Raw genomic sequence first — 17,851 nt, forward strand, 5'->3', positions numbered from 1 at the left:
TCACGTTGCCTGTACCCTTGTGGGTATCTCTCACATTGCCTGTACCCTTGTTTTGTTTGTATGGGCAGTGTCTCAGGCAGGACTGCTGTTTTCAGGAGGAGGTGAGGCACAGGTGGAAGGTTTAAGTGTTTACTCAGTTGTCTAATGATTCCTTGGACTGTGTAAGCGCTTCCTTTGGCCACAGAGGAGTGGAGTTGCCATGGAGGAGTTGCAGAGAAAAATGAGGCTTCCATTTGCATTTCCTTCTGCTGAAATTTTTTCCTTGCCCTCCCCTGTTAGGTCATGGCAAAAATCACAAAGATGCGGCCTCGGTGCGTGCCACCCACCCCATACCTGCTGCCTGTGGCATTTATTACTTTGAAGTGAAGATTGTCAGCAAAGGAAGAGATGGGTAAGCCGTTTATGACCACCCGCTTTCCCTGAACAAGAGCTGATCCCTGTGGTCAGAGTTCAGGTCCCTTGGCTGGCACTTGCTGATGTGAGCTGGTGAGCCGCATGGGTCTGGGCTGCCACTGTTTCCTGACTGTGAGCACAGTCTGGTCGAAGCAGCAGATCTTGATGGCCAGTGGGTGTGTTGGGGGTAAAGCAGGGGATTCTTTTTAGTGATGATGTAATTTGATACCTAGAAGGTTAGGCAAACAAGTAACAAGTTTACTTTAAAAATTTAGTGTCCAGGCCGGGCGCGGTGGCTCAAGCCTGTAATCCCAGCACTTTGGGAGGCCGAGACGGGCGGATCACAAGGTCAGGAGATCGAGACCATCCTGGCTAACACGGTGAAACCCCGTCTCTACTAAAAAATACAAAAAACTAGCCGGGCGCAGTGGCGGGCGCCTGTAGTCCCAGCTACTCGGGAGGCTGAGGCAGGAGAATGGCGTGAACCCGGGAGGCGGAGCTTGCAGTGAGCTGAGATCCGGCCACTGCACTACAGCCTGGGCGGCAGAGCGAGACTCCCGTCTCAAAAAAAAAAAAAAAAAATTTAGTGTCCAAAATGGAGTTTCCCTCATAAGCATGTGGTGTTTTCGTGACTTCCTTCCTTTCACATTCTTACTGTATTCATGAGGTTCTTTTTTATGGCATTTAGTCATGTAGAGGCCCTGGTAGCCTTCAAAGAGATAGTAGAGTCTTTGCAGCATTCATGAAAGCTGCTGTGGCCACTGACCTGTCATCTCAGTGTAAACAGCATACACATGGTCTGAATCAGGTGACCTTGCTGCTCATAAACTTGTTTTTCAGTCCAAGGACTTGAACACTACTAGTTGGATCAGCTTTAGGAAGGTCCTCATTAAAGTCAGCTTTAGGAGCCCGGCGCGGTGGCTCACGCCTGTAATCACAGCACTTTGGGAGGCTAAGATGGGCAGATCACCTGAGGTCAGGAGTTGGAGACCAGCCTGGAAAACATGGTGAAACCCTGTCTCTACTAAAAATACAAAAAAATTAGCTGGCATACCTGTAATCCCAGCACTTTGGAAGGCCGAGGCGGGCAGATCACTTCACATCAGGAGTTCAAGACCAACCTGGCCAACATGGTAAAATCCCATCTCTACAAAAAAAATTCAAAAATTAGCTGGGTGTGGTGGCGTGCACCTGTAATCCCATCTACTTCGGAGGCTGAGGCATGAGAATCACTTGAACACGGGAGGCGGAGGTTGTAGTGAGCTGAGATTATGCCACTGCACTCCAGCCTGGGCAACAGAGCGAGACTCCGTCCCAAAACCAAACAAAAAAAAGTCAGCATTAGGGAGACTCCCTATTTTAAGATGATCCAAGACACAGGAAATCATAAGGGAGATACTTAATTTTTCTTTTTCTTTTTCTTCTTTCTCCCAGTCTCCCTTTTTTTCCTAGTGATTGTGACGAAGCAGGTGTTTAAGTTATGAAATAACATGACTGCAGCTATCTTGGAAAGGCTTTCCTCATCAGACTTTAGGTTTGGTGTCTGAAGTTTGCCACCCCCTCTGGTGACCATGCCAACGCTGAGAGTGTGTTCTCAGACATTGAGAACTTCTTTCCCCTAGGGACTGTCCGCTTTGTGGTGCATGCAAAATGCTTGACCAAGGGACTAGGCTGGGGGCAACACTGCCAGAGTCAGAGCCTCGTCTACTTTCTCAGTGATGTAACTTCTCTGCCTGTGAGGTCTCTGTGGTCTTGGGTGTGTTGGAGCTTCAGTCTCCTGATCTACACTGTGGGGATCCAGGCCAGCATCTAAGCTGCCTGAACTCCAGAATTCTGTGCCTCTGAAATTCTGATCATAGGAAGCTACTGCATCTTTCTGTCTCTCTTTTTTTTTTTTTTAAACGAGATGGGGTGTTGCTGTGTCTCCCAGGCTGGAGTGCAGTGGCAAGATCACAGCTCACTGCAGCTTCGACCTTCTGGGCTCAAGTTATCCTCCCACCTCAGCCTCCTGAGTAGCTGGGAGTACAGGTGCATGCCACCACGCCTAGCTAATTTTTTTTTTTTTTTTTTTTTTTTGAGACGGAGTTTCACTCCTGTTGCCCAGGCTGGAGTGCAATGGCGCGATCTCAGCTCACCACAACCTTTGCCTCCTGGGTTCAAGTGATTCTCCTGCCTCAGCCTCCTGAGTAGCTGGGCTTACAGGCATGTGCCACCATGCCTGGCTAATTTTGTATTTTTAGTAGAGATGGGGTTTCTCCCTGTTGGTCAGGCTGGTCTCAAACTCCTGACCTCAGGTTATCCACCTGCCTCGGCCTCCCAAAGTGCTGGGATTACAGGTGTGGGCCAGTGCACCCAGCCTAATTTTAAAAATTGTTTGTAGAGATGAGGTCTTCCTGTGTTGCCCAGGCTGGTCTCAAACTCCTGGGCTCGAGTGATCCTCCCACCTTGGTGTCTCAAACTGCTGGGACTATAGGCATGAGCTACCATACCTGGCTGTCTTTCATTTTTATCCCCATCTAGTGCATTTACAGATAGGAAAGTTAAATTTATAGGAGGTCTTCAAAGCTCCTATTTTCCCCTTCCACCATCTGATAGAAGCACATGTATTTAGCGTGCTTGAACTAGTGTGAATGAGAATAGCCCTTTTAAACAAGCACCTCAAAAATAATGTTGACTGAAATGGTGGTGCTAGAGTCTCATACTGCCAGAGAAACTGAGGTGCACTTCTTAAACTTGTAGGGAAGAAAATGGATTGTTTTCTCCTAGTCTTTATCATAGATAACAGCTGAATTAGTTATCTAGCTAGAGAGCAGAGACCAACTTCAGAAGGAAAGTGTTTATACTTAGAGACCTGGATTCTTTTTTTCTTTTTGTATTTTTTGAGAGATGAGGTCTGGTTATGTTGGAGATCTGGATTCTTTCAACTGGCTTTTGACATTTCAGTTTTAGTCAATCTTGCTGGAAAAGGCCCTGTGTCATGTTAGATTGGTGAACTATAGGTGTTGACTGGAAGTCTAAAGAAAGGTGGGCATCTATTCCCAGCATTTTACATGTGGTAAGCATAGCTGTTGAGCTGATCTGGAAACATCAGATGTTAATTAATTAATTTATTTATTTGCCAGGCAGTGTCCCTTATCACCCAGGCTGGAGTGCGGTGACTCAATCTCAGCTCACTGCAACCTCTACTTTCTGGGTTCATGCCTCAGCCTCCCGAGTAGCTGGGATTACAGGCATACGCTACCACGCCTGGCTAAGTTTTGTATTTTTAGTAGAGATGGGGTTTTGCCATGTTGGCCAGTCTGGTTTCGAACTCCTGACCTCAAGTGATTCGCCTGCATCAGTCTCCCAAAGTACTAGGATTACAGGCATGAGCCACGATGCCCAGCAAGGAAACATCAGTTTTAGAAAGGTCTCAGGTCATGTATGCCTGTGGTAGCCTGCTTCAGTTGACCACTGTCAGATGGCAAGAGTATGAATAGCTCCTCATGGTCTCTTTACGGAATCCCCGAAAGCCTTCTCATGGCTGGGATGCAGTCGCATGTTAGTATGGGCCAGGTGTGGTTTTGAGGAGGCCAAAGGCAGTTACACAGGGCAGGCAGACATCAACTGGCTCATTTCCCTTTTTCTGTAGTTTTTTTTTTTTTTTTTTTGAGACAGGGTCTCGCTCTGTTGCTTAGGCTGGAGTGCAATAGCATCACAGCTCACTGCCGCCTCAACTTCCTGGGCTCAGTCAATCCTCCCGCCTCAGCTTCCTGAGTAGCTGGGACTATAGGCGTGTACCATCATGCTTGACTCCTTTTCTTATTTTTGTAGAGATGGGGTCTCACAATGTTTCCTAGGCTGGTCTTGAATTCCTGGACTCAAGTGTTTCTTCCACCTCAGCCTCCCAAAGTGCTGGGATTACAGGCATGAGCCACCGTGCCTGGCTGATATATAAATTTTTTTTAAACTGTTTTGTAGAGATGGGATCTTGCTGTGTTGTCCAGGCTGGTCTCCAACTCCTAGCCTCAGGTGATCCTCCTGCCTCAAAGTGATCCAGAGCACTGGGATTGCAGGCATGAGCCACCATGGCCAGCGTCCCATGGATTTTGGAGGTGTGTTTTTGATCCTGGTTTAGTCCATGACCCAAGCATTAACTGGTTGTCTGGCTTTCCTGTGTTACCTAGTTTGATCCTCACAGCATCTCTGGCAAGTGGCTAGAGCAGATGATCAGGTACATTCCTGTTTTGTGAGTGAGCCCTGAGTCCCTGGGATGTTTGGTGTCCTACCCTGGCTGCAGGGCTTAGGGTGTGCAGTGGAGTAGCCTGAATCAGATGTCCTCACCTGATCCTAGGCACACATGTTCATGCTGCTGCTGCCTTTCTCCATTGTAGCTATTGCCTTCCTTCCCTGGGTAGAGTGAAGGAATGTTCTGTTGGATTACTACCAGATTGCAATGTTAGGGGACAGAGCTGAAAGGTACATGGTGCTTTGTGGGACCAGAGAATTGTGACATGCTGTGGGCCAGGCTTGATCAACTTACTGTTCCATTTAATCTGTAAACTTGCTTTTCTGTAGATTTGAGTACCCTTCCTTTGTAAAAGGTATTTATAAACCCAGTTGTTAGTGTCATTGTTCTCCAGAACGTCCTTTGTTTTAACAATATCTTTTGGAGAAGAACACACTAAGCTAGCCTAATAAGGAAAGTTTCATGTCAAGGTTTCACAGAATATTTATATATACCTACTATGTGCTAGGTCCTATACTAGGTGTAGGGAGAACAGAGGTAAAGCCAGCACAGATCAGCTTTGTCCTCAGGAAGCCTGTGGCCCATTCAGTAGAGAGTGGACTGAAAGTCTGCAAGAGGAGGCAGAGCCTGGGAACAGTTGCGAGGGATGAGTAGGAGTTCCCCAGCAGGCGAGACCTGTTAGACCTATGAGTCTAATGGGTAACTAGCTTGACGTCTGGGTGCTAGGCTTTCTGGGTACTCCTCAAGTATAAGAGAGCACTGTGGAGAAGGAGGGATTGTGTTAGAGCTAAGAGCTTGGCACAGACTGATATGCTTCAGCTGCATTTTGCTGAGTCACCAGAGCTGTGAATTCGGGGAGTGGGTCTGGTGGGGTGAGGAGACATCAGAGCACTGCCAGTGGTGCCAGGAGATAAGGGGCATCCAGGTCTGTCTTTCTAGGAAGCGAAGGAGGGCCTGAAGCTGAGAGTCCCTGGGGAGGAGCAACGTCCACAGACAGAGTTCATGGACCTGTGGGTGTCCCTGGCTCTTAGTGATGACACATGGAGGGTGTGGTTGGCTAGGCCAACAGATGCTTCAGTGTGACCCTCAAAATAGACTGTAACATCATCCCAGTGGCGGAGGCCTCCTGACATGTGATGGTTGCTTTACCCAAGAGTAGTAGGCCTGGGCTAGAGCACTGGATGGCATGGAGAGGGGTGGGGGCATTCTCCTCTGTAGCTAGTGTCCAGGCCCAGGCCCAGAGCAGGGGTCTCTGACCACAGCCAGCCAGCCTTCCCTTGCTCCTGCAGCTGACTTCCTTTGGCCAGGCAACGTTGCATGCTAATTCCGATTGGGGCACGGCACCCATTGTTTTTATTTGTTATTTATTTATTTGCTGTTTGGGAGGCGGAATCCTGGCTCTATTTGCCAGTTGGAGTGCAGTGGCACAATCTTGGCTCACTGCAGGCCTCTGCCTCCTGGGTTCAAGCTCTCCTGCCTCAGCCTCCCGAATGGCTGGGACTACAGTGCACCACTGGCCTAATTTTGTATTTAGTAGAGATGGTGTTTCACCATGTTGGCCCAGGATGGTCGATCCTCGACCTCATGATCCGCCCTCTCGGCCTCCCAAAGTGCTGGGATTTGGTGTGAGCCACTGCACGCCTGTAGCCACCCATTTTTTTTTTTTTTTGGAAGGACAGGTCTTGCTCTGTCAGCGGGCTGGAGTGCAGTGTAGGTCTCGGCCTCCCTGCAAGAGCTCCATGCCTCCCGGGTCACGCTGTTCCTCCCACTGCCTCAGCCTCCTGAGTAGCTGGGACTACAGGCGCCTGCCAACACCCGGCTAATTTTTGTGTATTTTTAGTAGAGAGGCGAAGGGTTTGCAGTAGTCTCTAGATCTCCTGACCTCGTGATCCAGCCCACTTTCGGCCTCCCAAAGTGCTGGGATTACAGGCGTGAGCCACCACGCCTGGCCGTACCCATTGTTTTGTCCCAGCCTGGGCCCCAGGAGCACAGGCATGAGGCCCCACAGGTGGTGTCGAAGGGTCAGTCCACAGTGTGTGCCATATCCAAGGGTGGCCTGGAGGATGGACTGTACCTCAGAGTTTGAGGAAAACATCATAGAATCATAGAAGAGGTGATGATGTGGGCTCTGGAAAGAGGAGTTAGAGTGTTCTAGGTGAACAAAGTGAGAAGCAGATGATTCAGGCAGAAGAAAAAGTGCATAAAATGACATGGAGTGCAGAGCATGAGGTCAGCAGGGCCAGACTGAAAATACCTTGTGTGTGTCCTGGCTCATGCCTGTAATCCCAGCACTTTAGGAGATTGAGGTGGGCGGATCACTTGAGTTCAGGAGTTCGAGAACAGCCTGGCCAACATGGCAAAACCCCATCTCTACTAAAAATACAAAAATTAGCCAGGTGCTAATAATAGTGGTGGTATGTGCCTGTAATCCCAGCTACTTGGGAGGCTGAGGCAGGAGAAGCACTCGAACCTGGGAGGTGGAGGTTGCAGTGAGCCGAGATCACACCACTGCTCTCCAGCCTGGGTGACAGAGTGAGACTCTGTCTCAAAAAGATAAAGAAGAAAATACCTTGTGTGCTGTGACCGGGGAGCGTGGGCTTTATCCTGAGGGCAGTGGCAGTGTGGGGGGCTGTGGATCTACCCATGCTTTTGAGAGTGAAGAAGAGAAAAAGAGACTCTGCCAGTCTGGTTCAGCCAGGCTTCTCTGGCCAAGAGCTCTGTCCAGGATGGGCCAGTGACTTGAGGTCTTTGGCTCTAGCATGGTTTTCTCATAGCGGTTGTCTTTTTTTTCTCTTGGCTGGCCCTTCTGTATGGAGAGATGCAGGGATGGGGTGTGAAAGACTGGTAGCCAGGAGGCTTCTCCGAGGTGAGAGGACTCTGCTTGTGCCAGAGTTCTGGTATTTTGGTTTTGCCAACTCCCATCTGAAAGACAGTAATGTCGCATGTTTTATACCCAAGCATCTCCTCTTGTGAGTCAGAATCAGCCAAAGTGATTTTCCATGGAGACCTAGAGAGCCACTGTTAATTAAGTTACCTTGATTAAGATCTCACCTGCCACATTCCTGGTCTGGAGGGCCATCTAAGCTTAGGCCCTTCCAGCTGAGAGACAGCTGTGGCTGGCTCCTCACTCTGGGTCTCCTCACCAAGTTCCAGTCTACATGCATTGTACAGTGCTGTTGAGAACTTTGGTGCTCATATGTCATCTGGGGAAGGCCTTGTCCTGCCCGCCCTGAGAAGAAGGTGCTGTCCTCGCCCAAGGCAGGTACAGGCCGTGGTTGTGCCCTGTTTTCCCTGACTGCCCCTCTGGAGTTGATGGCCTTACAGGCAGATGCTGAGCTTTGGGCTGCTCTTCTACTCAGGTAACACGTTGTGCTGTTTGTGGAGACATGGAATGTTTGGGTTCTGGAACACAGGGTAAGATGTTTGGGTTCTGGAACACGGGGTAAGAAAGCTGGAGTCTCGATAGTGGCCACTGTTCTTTGCTCTTTTTTTTTTTTTTTTTTTTTTTTGAGATAGGGAGGGTCTCGCTGTGTCACTCAGGCTGGAGTGCAGTGGCACAATCATGGCTCACTGCAGCCTCGACCTCCTGGGTTCAAGCAGTCTTCCTGCCTCAGCCTCCTGAATAGCTGGGACTGCAGGTACATGCCACCATGCCTGGCTAATTTTTATTTTATTTGTTTAATTTATTTTTTGAGACAGAGTATCACTGTGTCACCCAGGCTGGAGTTCAGTGGAGTGATCTCGGCTCACTGCAACCTCCGTCTCCAGGGTTCAAATGATTCTCATGTCTCAGCCTCCTGAGTAGCTGGAATTACAGGCATGTGCCATGACACCTGGCTAATTTTGGTATTTTTAGTAGAGACGAGGTTTTGCCATGTTGGCCAGGCTGGTTTTGAACTCCTAACCTCAAGTCATCTGCCCACATCAGCCTCCCAAAGTGCTGGGATTACAGGTGTGAGCCACCATCCCCAGCCCGGGCTAATTTTTAAATTTTTTGTAGAGATAGGGTCTCGCTGTATTTCCTAGGCTGGTCTGGAACTCCTGGGCTCAATCAATCCTCCTGCCTCAGCCTCCCAAAGTACTGAGATTACAGGCATGAGTCACCACCATGCCTGGCCTGTGGCCACTTTTCTGGTAGGGCCTCCCTCCTCACTGTGTGTTGCTACCCAGGCTCCAACTGCGAGCTGGGGAACGTTGTTGCCTTCTTTATAGCTGGGGCCTTCCTTGGTCAAGGATTAGCTTTTAGAGAAATTCCTAGAATTCACTTCACCTCCTTCTTTTCTGCCTCTGATGTTTTTGTTCTCTGGAACTTCTGGTCTTTTCCCTGTATGGGTCACCATGTAAGGGAGATTCCTTGTTAGAAGAGATGCAGGAGCTCATCAGGCCAGAGTACAGGAGGATGAACCTAGCAGCCCCATGTGGCAGGCACCGTGTGCCATTCCTATTATGGGACCATTGGGAAGGAATAAAGGGCCCCAGAGTGGGTCTGTGTGGTCGGGTCAAGTAGGAAAGAAGGGACTCATCAGTGGAAGAGGGATGGGTAATTATGTCTAAATGCAAAGATGTTCCTCTGCCTCTCCAGAAATTCTGTTCAAAATCTGTATAAAATGTCTTTGTAATTCTGGGATCGTTGGTGTTGTGACTTGGTGGTGGAACAGAGCCCAGCCCTTCTGTCATGAAGGGGCCAGAACAAGATGTTCTGTACTATGTAGGAAAGTTGGGGAGGGACTGGGGAAGCCCTTGGCACCCCTCTTATGCCATTTCTTCTCTCTTAACTTTTGGACTTAGAGATGCTTGGGGTTTCAGGGGGGTTTAGTTTAGGTCAGGGATGGCAAGTGTGAAGGCTCCAATACCCCACAATACCCTCAGCTTCTATGACCAACATTGCTGATTGACAGTAGCGCTTGTTCTTGTCCAGACAGAGCCCAGAATTTTTCTCAATGCACAGCACACCAGGCAGCTGTAATTTACTGGTCAGAGTTTCATCATGAGATGAAATCTACCAGCCCTCAGCATGGAGGCGGTTGGAAGATAAGAAGTGGATAGAGGCCCAGATGGTCTGAGGGCTCAGCTTATTTCTTCTAAAGGAGAGTCCCAAGGCAGAGCTGAACCAAGAGGAAAGAAACAGAGGGGTTGGATTACTGAGTAGAACTGATTCTAACCCAGTTTATAAAGCCATGTATCTGAAATTGGCATGGACTTTTAAAAAAAATGTAATGCTCTGTTTTAATAACAACTTGCACCAGGAGTTTGTCAGTAGTTATATTTACTTCTATAAAAATCAAAATAGGCTGGGTGCGGTGGCTCACGCCTGTAATCCCAGTGCTTTGGGAGGCCGAGGTGGGCGGATCACAAGGTCAGGAGTTTGAAACCAGCCTGGCCAACATGGCGAAACCCTATCTCTACTAGAAGTAAAAAAATATTAACTGGGCGTGGTGGCAGGTGCCTGTAATCCCAGCTACTCGGGAGGCTGAGGCAGGAGAATCACCTGAACCCGGGAGGTGGAGTTTGCAGTGAGCTAAGACTGTACCACTGCACTCCAGCCTGGGCAACAGAGTGAGACTCCATCTCAAAAAAAAAAATCAAAATATTTTTATTTTACCTATAAAAAACTTTTTTTTTTGGAGATGGAGTCTCGCTCTGTTGCCCAGGCTGGAATGCAGTGGCGCGATCTTGGCTCACTGCAAGCTCCACCTCCCGGGTTCACGTCATTCTCCTCCCTCAGCCTCCTGAGCAGCTGGGACTACAGGGGCCCGCCACCACGCCCGGCTAGTTTTTCGTATTTTTTAGTCGAGACGGGGTTTCACTGTGTTAGCCAGGATGGTTTCGATCTCCTGACCTCGTGATCCACCCGTCTTGGCTTCCCAAAGTGCTGGGATTACAGGCGTGAGCCACCGCGCCTGGCCTTTTTTAAAAATTATGTAATTTGTTCGGTGGCTCAAGCCTGTAATCCCAGCACTTTGGGAGGCCGAGACGGGCGGATCACGAGGTCAGGAGATCGAGACCATCCTGGCTAACACGGTGAAACCCCGTCTCTACTAAAAAATACAAAAAAATTAGCCGGGTGAGGTGGCGGGCGCCTGTAGTCCCAGCTACTCGGGAGGCTGAGGCAGGAGAATGGCGGGAACCCGGGAGGCGGAGCTTGCAGTGAGCTGAGATCCGGCCACTGCACTCCAGCCCGGGTGACAGAGCGAGACTCCGTCTCAAAAAAAAAAAAAAAAATTATGTAATTTGTTTATTTATTTTGCGATGGAGTTTCACTCTTGTTGCCCAGGCTGGAGTGCCATGGCACCATCTCAGTTCACCATAACCTCCACCTCCCGGGTTCAAGCGATTCTCCTGCCTCAGTCTCCTGAATAGCTGGGATTACAGGCATACACCACCATGCCTGGCTAATTTTGTATTTTTAGTAAAGACGGGGTTTCTCCATGTTGGTCAGGCTGGTCTTGAACTCCTGACCTTAGGTCATCCTCCCACCTCAGCCTTCCAGAGTGCTGGGATTATAGGCGTGGGCCACTGTGCCCAGCCTATTTATTTATTTTTTTGAGGCAGGATCTCACTCTGTTGCCCAGGTTGGAGTTGTGATCACGGCTCTGTAACCTCCCCTTGTGCTCAAGAGATTCTCCCACCTTAGCCTCCTGAGTAGCTGGGACTACAGACACATGCCATCATGCTGAGCTAGTTTTTTTTTTTTTTTTTTTTTTTGAGACGGAGTCTGGCTCTGTCACCCAGGCTGGAGTGCAGTGGCATGATCTTGGCTCACTGCAAGCTCTGCCTCCTGGGTTCATGCCCAGCCTCCCAAGTAGCTGGGACTATAGGTGCCCGCCACCATGCCTGGCTAATTTTTTTGTATTTTGGTAGAGACAGGGTTTCACCATGTTAGCCAGGATGGTCTCGATCTCCTGACCTTGTGATCCGCCCACCTCTGCCTCCCAAAGTGCTGGGATTACAGGCGTGAGCCACTGCGCCCGGCCTTTTTTTTTTTTTTTTTTTTTTTTAATTTGAGGCAGGGTCTCACTCTTGTCACCTAGGCTGGAGTGCAGTGGCAAGATCGTGGCCTGAAATTTTTTTTTTTTTTTTTTGAGACGGAGTCTTGCTCTGTCACCCAGGCTGGAGTGCAGTGGCCAGATCTCAGCTCACTGCAAGCTCCGCCTCCCGGGTTTACGCCATTTTCCTGCCTCAGCCTCCCGAGTAGCTGGGACTACAGGCACCCGCCACCTTGCCTGGCTAGTTTTTTTGTATTTTTTAGTAGAGACGGGGTTTCACCGTGTTAGCCAGGATGGTCCCGATCTCCTGACCTCGTGATCCGCCCATCTCGGCCTCCCAAAGTGCTGGGATTACAGGCTTGAGCCACCGCGCCCGGCCAAATTTTTTTTTTCTGACTGTTAAAGAATATGTAAGATTTTTTTTAGGCCAGGTGCAGTGGCTCATGCCTGTAATCCCAGCACTTTGGGAGGCAGAGGTGGGTGGATCCCCCGAGGTCAGGAGTTTGAGACCAGCCTGACCAACATGGCGAAACCTCATTTCTACTAAAAATACAAACATTAGCCAGGCATGGTGGCGCATGTCTGTAATTCTAGCTACTCAGGAGGCTGAGGCAGGAGCATTGCTTGAACCTGGGAGGTGGAGGTTGCAATGAGCTATGGTTGCGCCATTGCACTCCAGCCAGGGAAACAAGCAAAACTCCATCTAAAAAAAAAAAAAAAATTACAAGCCAGCCAAATCAAGGCCAGTGTCTGGATGAACACCTGTAACTAAAGTTAAGGGTAGTATCTGAGTACCTAAGGACATTTGTGGTGTTCACACACTGCTATGCTTGTGTACTTCAGCTCTGTAATTACACAGGGCCATAGAGGTGGAGGTTAGGGCCCAGAGCCTACCGGCTGTGGGGCATTAGTGGCTATACCCTCTGGTTAAGGGCAGTGCATTTGGGTTTTTGAATGTGGCAGGCTCTAGAAAGTCAAGGTTTGGTACTTGAGACTCTGTTAGTACGTTAGAGAAGGAGCTCAGAACCAAGGGTGTGTAACCTGCCTAGGGCCACCGATAGGGGCTGTTCTGCCCCTTTTGTCTCTGGGTGCTTTGATAGTGCTGGTGACATTGGGCACACGAGGGTCTCCTGACCCATACACAGAACCGCTTTTCTCCATATGAGCACCCTAACTTGAGGCCTCTTTGCTTTCTGGCCTATTCTTTTTTTTTTTTTTTTTTTTTTTTTTTTTGAGACGGAGTCTCCCTCCGTTGCCAGGCTGGTGTGCAGTGGTGTGATCTCAGCTCACTGCAACCTCTGACTCCCGGTTTTAAGCAATTCTCCTGCCTCAGCCTCCTGAGTAGCTGGGACTATAGGCACGCACCACCATGCCAGGTAATTTTTGTATTTTTGTATTTTATGGAGCTTCACCATATTGGCCAGGATTGTTTTGATTTCTTTTTTTTTTTTTTTGAGACGGAGTCTCACTTTGTCACCCAGGCTGGAGTGTAGTGGCGGGATCTTGGCTCACTGCAAGCTCTGCCTCCTGGGTTCATGCCATTTTCCTGCCTCAGCCTCCCGAGTAGCTAGGACTACAGGTGCCCGCCACTGCGCCTGGCTAATTTTTTTTTTTTTTGTAGTTTTTTAGTAGAGACAGGTTTCACTGTGTTAGCCAGGGTGGTCTCGATCTCCTGACCTCGTGATCCTCCTGCCTCAGCCTCTCAAAGTGCTGGAATTACAGGCGTGAGCCTCCGCGCCCAGCCCACTTTTGATTTCTTGACCTTGTGGTCCTCCTGCCTCAGCCTCCCAAAGTGCTGGGATTACAGGCGTGAGCCACTGTGCCTGGTCTGGCCTATATTTGTTGTGGATAGTGCTGGGGCCCAGGCCACTCATCACTGTAATGCCCTTCCTCTTAGTGGGAAGCCTACACAGAATTGGGCTCAGTGGGTGACTGCATGGCTTCCTGGGGAAGAGGCGCTTATGGATGCTTGCTGGAGGAGTAGCTTATACGTAGCAGCCAGTGTCATGATGGACTGTAGCTTGCTTTATTTATTTATTTACTTTTTTTTTTTTGAGATGGAGTCTCACTCTGTTGCCTAGCCTGGAGTGCAGTGGTGTGATCTCGGCTTACTGCAACCTCCACCTCCTGGGTTCAAGTGATTCTCCTGCCTCAGCCTCCCTAGTAGCTCGGACTACAGGCGTGCGCCATCATGCCCAGCTAATTTTTGTATTTTTAGTAGAGACGGGGTTTCACCATTTTGGCCAGGATGGTTTCGATCTCTTGACCTCATGATCTGCCCACCTTGGCTTCACAAAGTGCTGGGATTACTGGTGTGAGCCACTGCACCCGGCTTCTTTTTTTTTTTTTGAGACGGAGTCTCAATCTGTCGCCTAGGCTGGAGTACAGTGGTGCGATCTTGGTTCACTGCGACCTCTGCCTCCTGGGTTCAAGCAATTCTCCTGCCTGAGTAGCTGGGATTATAGGTGCGCACCACCATGCCTGGCTAATTTTTGTATTTTTAGTAGAGGTGGGGTTTCACCATGTTGGTCAGGCTGGTCTTAAACTCCTGACCTCGTGATCTGCCTGTCTTGGCCTCCCAAAGTGCTGGAATTACAGGCATGAGCCACCATGCCTGTCTATTTATTTACTTTTGGAGGCAAGGTCTTGCTTGCTCTGTCACCTAGGCTGGAGTGCAGTGGTGTAATCATAACTCACTGCAGCCTCAAACTCTTGGGCACTAGCAATCCTCCTGCCTTGGCCTATCAAAGGCTGGTATTACAGGTGTGAGCCAGCACTCCTGGCATTGACTATGGCCTTAAGTGGGCCCATTAGACTATGAAATAAAATTCCTAACACTGAATATTAGCCCTCATTTCAGACCTAAATATCAGTTGGTGTTTTTCCTGAACCATCTTCCAAGGATCATTTTGTAACTGAGGTCCCAGAGTTCCCCTTTGTTGTAGAGGCTGTTGATTTCTTTTCTGGGGCAGGTTCTGATAGCAACAAGATTGCCAGCCTGCTGAGCTGTGGCTAAGGTATTAGATGTCAAGGTGAAACTGTCAGGTGAGATTCCAGGAGCCCCTGGGAGGTCTAGGGTTGGGGGTAGTGGTGACTAGCCCTTTCACCTGAGGGTGGGCGGCAGAGCTGGTACCTTCCTGCAGTCTCCAACAGCCATCTCAGCCCTGAGGCTGAAGACCTTGTCTATTCTCTCCTCTTCATCACTTCCTACCAGAGCCCTGTGGGTGTGGGGACATCCTGCTGATGGGGCTTAAATTAAGAATGTTCAAGCCCCATTGGCTCCCATATCCTATGCAGCAGTTCTTAAAAGTGCCCATAGGCTTCCCAGCCTGTGAAATATACCTTCTCTCTAAAAATAAATGGGTAAAACTGGGCTGGGCGTAGTGGCTCACGCCTGTAATCCCAGCACTCTGGGAGGCCAAAGTGGGTAGATCACAAGGTCAGGAGATTAAGACCAGCCTGGCTAACACAGTGAAACCCTGTCTCTAATAAAAATACAAAAAAAGTAGCCAGGCATGGTGGTACGTGCCTACAGTCCCAGCTACTTGGGAGGCTGAGGCAGGAGAATCGCTTGAACCCAGGAGACAGAGAGGTTGCAGTGAGCCAAGATCATGCCACTGCACTCCAGCCTGGGCGACAGAGTGAGACTCCGTCTCAAAAAAAAAAGAAAGAAATTGGTAAAACTGGCCAGGCTCTGTGGCTCATGCCCGTAATCACAGCACTTTGGGAGGCTGAGGTGGGTGGATCATGAGGTCGAGAGTTCGAGACCAGCCTGATCAACACGATGAGACCCCGTCTCTATTAAAAATACAAAAATTAGCCAGGCATGGTGGCGAGTGCCTGTAATCCCAGCAACTCGGGAGGCTGAGGCAGGAGAATTGCTTGAATCTGGGAGGCAGAGGTTGCAGTGAGCCAAGACTATGCCACTACACTCCAGCCTGGGCAACAGAGTGAGACTCCATCTCAAAAAATAAAAAAAATAAAAAATTGGTAAAAGTAAAAACAGTTGGGTCTTTCTTCACTCTTGTCATTTGCTGCGGGCTAAGTGTGGGACTTCTTGCCCCAATGTGAGGCCAGAATACTCTTATGCTGTCCATTGTGCTCTGTGCCAGGGCCTCCCTTGTCATATCGGGAAAAGCCAGATGCGGTCCATGCTGGTTTGCAGGGCCATAGGGGTGTTCTTAGTGTCTGTGTGTGTGTGTGTATGTGTGTGGTAAAATATATGTAACTTAAAATATGCCATTTTATCAATTTTCAGTGTATAATTCAGTGGTATTAATTGCATCCACAATGTTGTGCAACCATCACCATATCACTGTCTATTTCTAGAACTTTTCCATCACCCCAAACAGAAACTCTGTACCCATTAAGCAGTAACTCTCCATTTCTCCCTCCTCCTAGTCCCTGTTAACTTCTGATCTACTTTCTGTTTCTATGAATTTGCTTATTCTTGATAGTTCACGTAAGGGGAATCCTACAATATTGGTCCTTTTGTGTCTGATCCATTTCACGTAGCATTATGTTTTCAAGGTTTATCTGTGTTGTGGCATGTTTCATAACTTCATTTCTTCTTTTTTTTTTTTTTTTGAGACGGAGTCTCATTCTGACACCCAGGCTGGAGTGCAGTGGTGCGATCTCGGCTCACTGCAACCTCCACCTCCTGGGTTCAGTGATTCTGCTGCCTCAGCCTCCTGAGTAGCTGGGATTACAGCCACTGCACCTGGCCCATTTCTTCTTATTTATTTATTTAGTTAGTTAGTTTTTTTTTTTTTTTTTTTTTTTTTTTTTTTTGAGGCCCGGTCTGCTCCGTCGCCGGGCTGGAGTGCAGTGGCGGATCTCAGCTCACTTGCAGCTCCGCCTCCCGGGTTTTGCAGCCATTCTCTGCCTCAGCCTCCCAAGTAACTGGGACTGCAAGCCCGCCCCACGGCTAGTTTTTGTATTATTTTTTTTTTAGTAGAGCTGAGGGGTTTCACCCGTGTTAAGCCAGGATGGTCACCGATCTCCTGACCTCGTGATCCACCGTCTCGACCTCCCAAAGTGCTGGGATTACAGGCGAGCCACAGCCCGGCTTATTTTTATTTTATTTTTATGTTTGAGAGGGATTCTCACTCTGTTGCCCAGGCTGGAGTGCGGTGGCGGGATCTCGAAAGCTCACTGCAAGCTCCGCCTGCCTCCCTGGGTTTGTATTCCTCCTGCCTCAGCCTCCTGAGTAGCTGGGACTGGCGCCCGCCACCTCGCCAGCTAGTTTTGCCTTTTAGTAGAAACCCGGGGGTTTCCTGTGTTGGCCGGGATGGGCTCCGTCTCTGACCTCGTGATCTGCCCGTCTCGTCCTCCCAAAGTGCTGGGATTACAGGCTTGAGCCACCATGTCTGGTCTAGTTGGTTATTTTTAAGAGATATGGTTGGCCAGGCGTGGTGGCTCACTCCTGTAATCCCAGCACTTTGGGAGACCGAGGCAGGTGGATCACCTGAGGTCATGAGTTTGAGACCATCCTGACCAATATGGTGAAACCCCATCTGTACTAAAAATACAAAAAGTTAGCCAGGTGTGGTAGCATGTGCCTGTAATCCCAGCTGCTCGGGAGGCTGAGGCAGGAGAATCACTTGAATCCAGGAGGTGGAGGTTGCAGTGAGCTGAGATCGTGCCATTGACTCCAGCCTAGGCAACAGAGTGAGACTCCATCTCAAAAAAAAAAGGAGAGATATGGTCTTGTTCTGTTGCCCCGGCTGGAGTGCAGTGGCACAATCATGGTTCACTGTATCCTTGAGCTCTTAGGCTCAAGAAATTCTCTAGCCTCAGCCTCCTGAGTAGCTGGGACTGCAGGCATATGTCAATATGCCTGGGTTACTTTTTTTTTTTTTTTTTTTTTTGAGATGGAGTCTCATTCTGGTGCCCAGGCTGGAGTGCAGTGGCGCGATCTTGGCTCACTGCAATCTCTGCCTTCCAGGTTCAAGCTATTCCCCTGCCTCAGCTTCCCAATTAGCTGAGACTATAGGCATGCACCACCACACCTGGCTAATTTTTGTATTTTTAGTAGAGATAGTGGTTCACCATGTTGGCCAGGCTGGTCTTGAATTCTTGACCTCAAGTGATCTGCCCACTTTGGCCTCCCAAAGTGCTGGGATTATAGGCGTGAGCCACTGTGCCCAGACTGCCTGGATAATTTTTTTTTTTTTCTCCTTTGAGACGGAGTCTTACTCTGTTGCCCAGGCTGGAGTACAGTGGTGCAATCTTGGCTCACTGC

At 49.2% G+C, this 17,851-nt stretch overlaps 1 protein-coding gene across 2 annotated transcripts in view; it reads left to right on the forward strand.

Annotated features, from left to right (window-relative positions):
- Window positions 1–17,851, forward strand: part of RANBP10 (RAN binding protein 10) — an 87,652-nt gene that overhangs the window by 855 nt on the left and 68,946 nt on the right. For both annotated transcript variants that reach the window (XM_021932366.2, XM_009196714.4), the window contains exon 2: window positions 280–391. In XM_021932366.2, the coding sequence (XP_021788058.1) occupies window positions 280–391 (112 nt within the window). The remainder of the gene's footprint in view (window positions 1–279; window positions 392–17,851) is intronic.

Source organism: Papio anubis, chromosome 18, assembly GCF_008728515.1.
Source record: "Papio anubis isolate 15944 chromosome 18, Panubis1.0, whole genome shotgun sequence".
Lineage (NCBI taxonomy): Eukaryota > Metazoa > Chordata > Mammalia > Primates > Cercopithecidae > Papio > Papio anubis.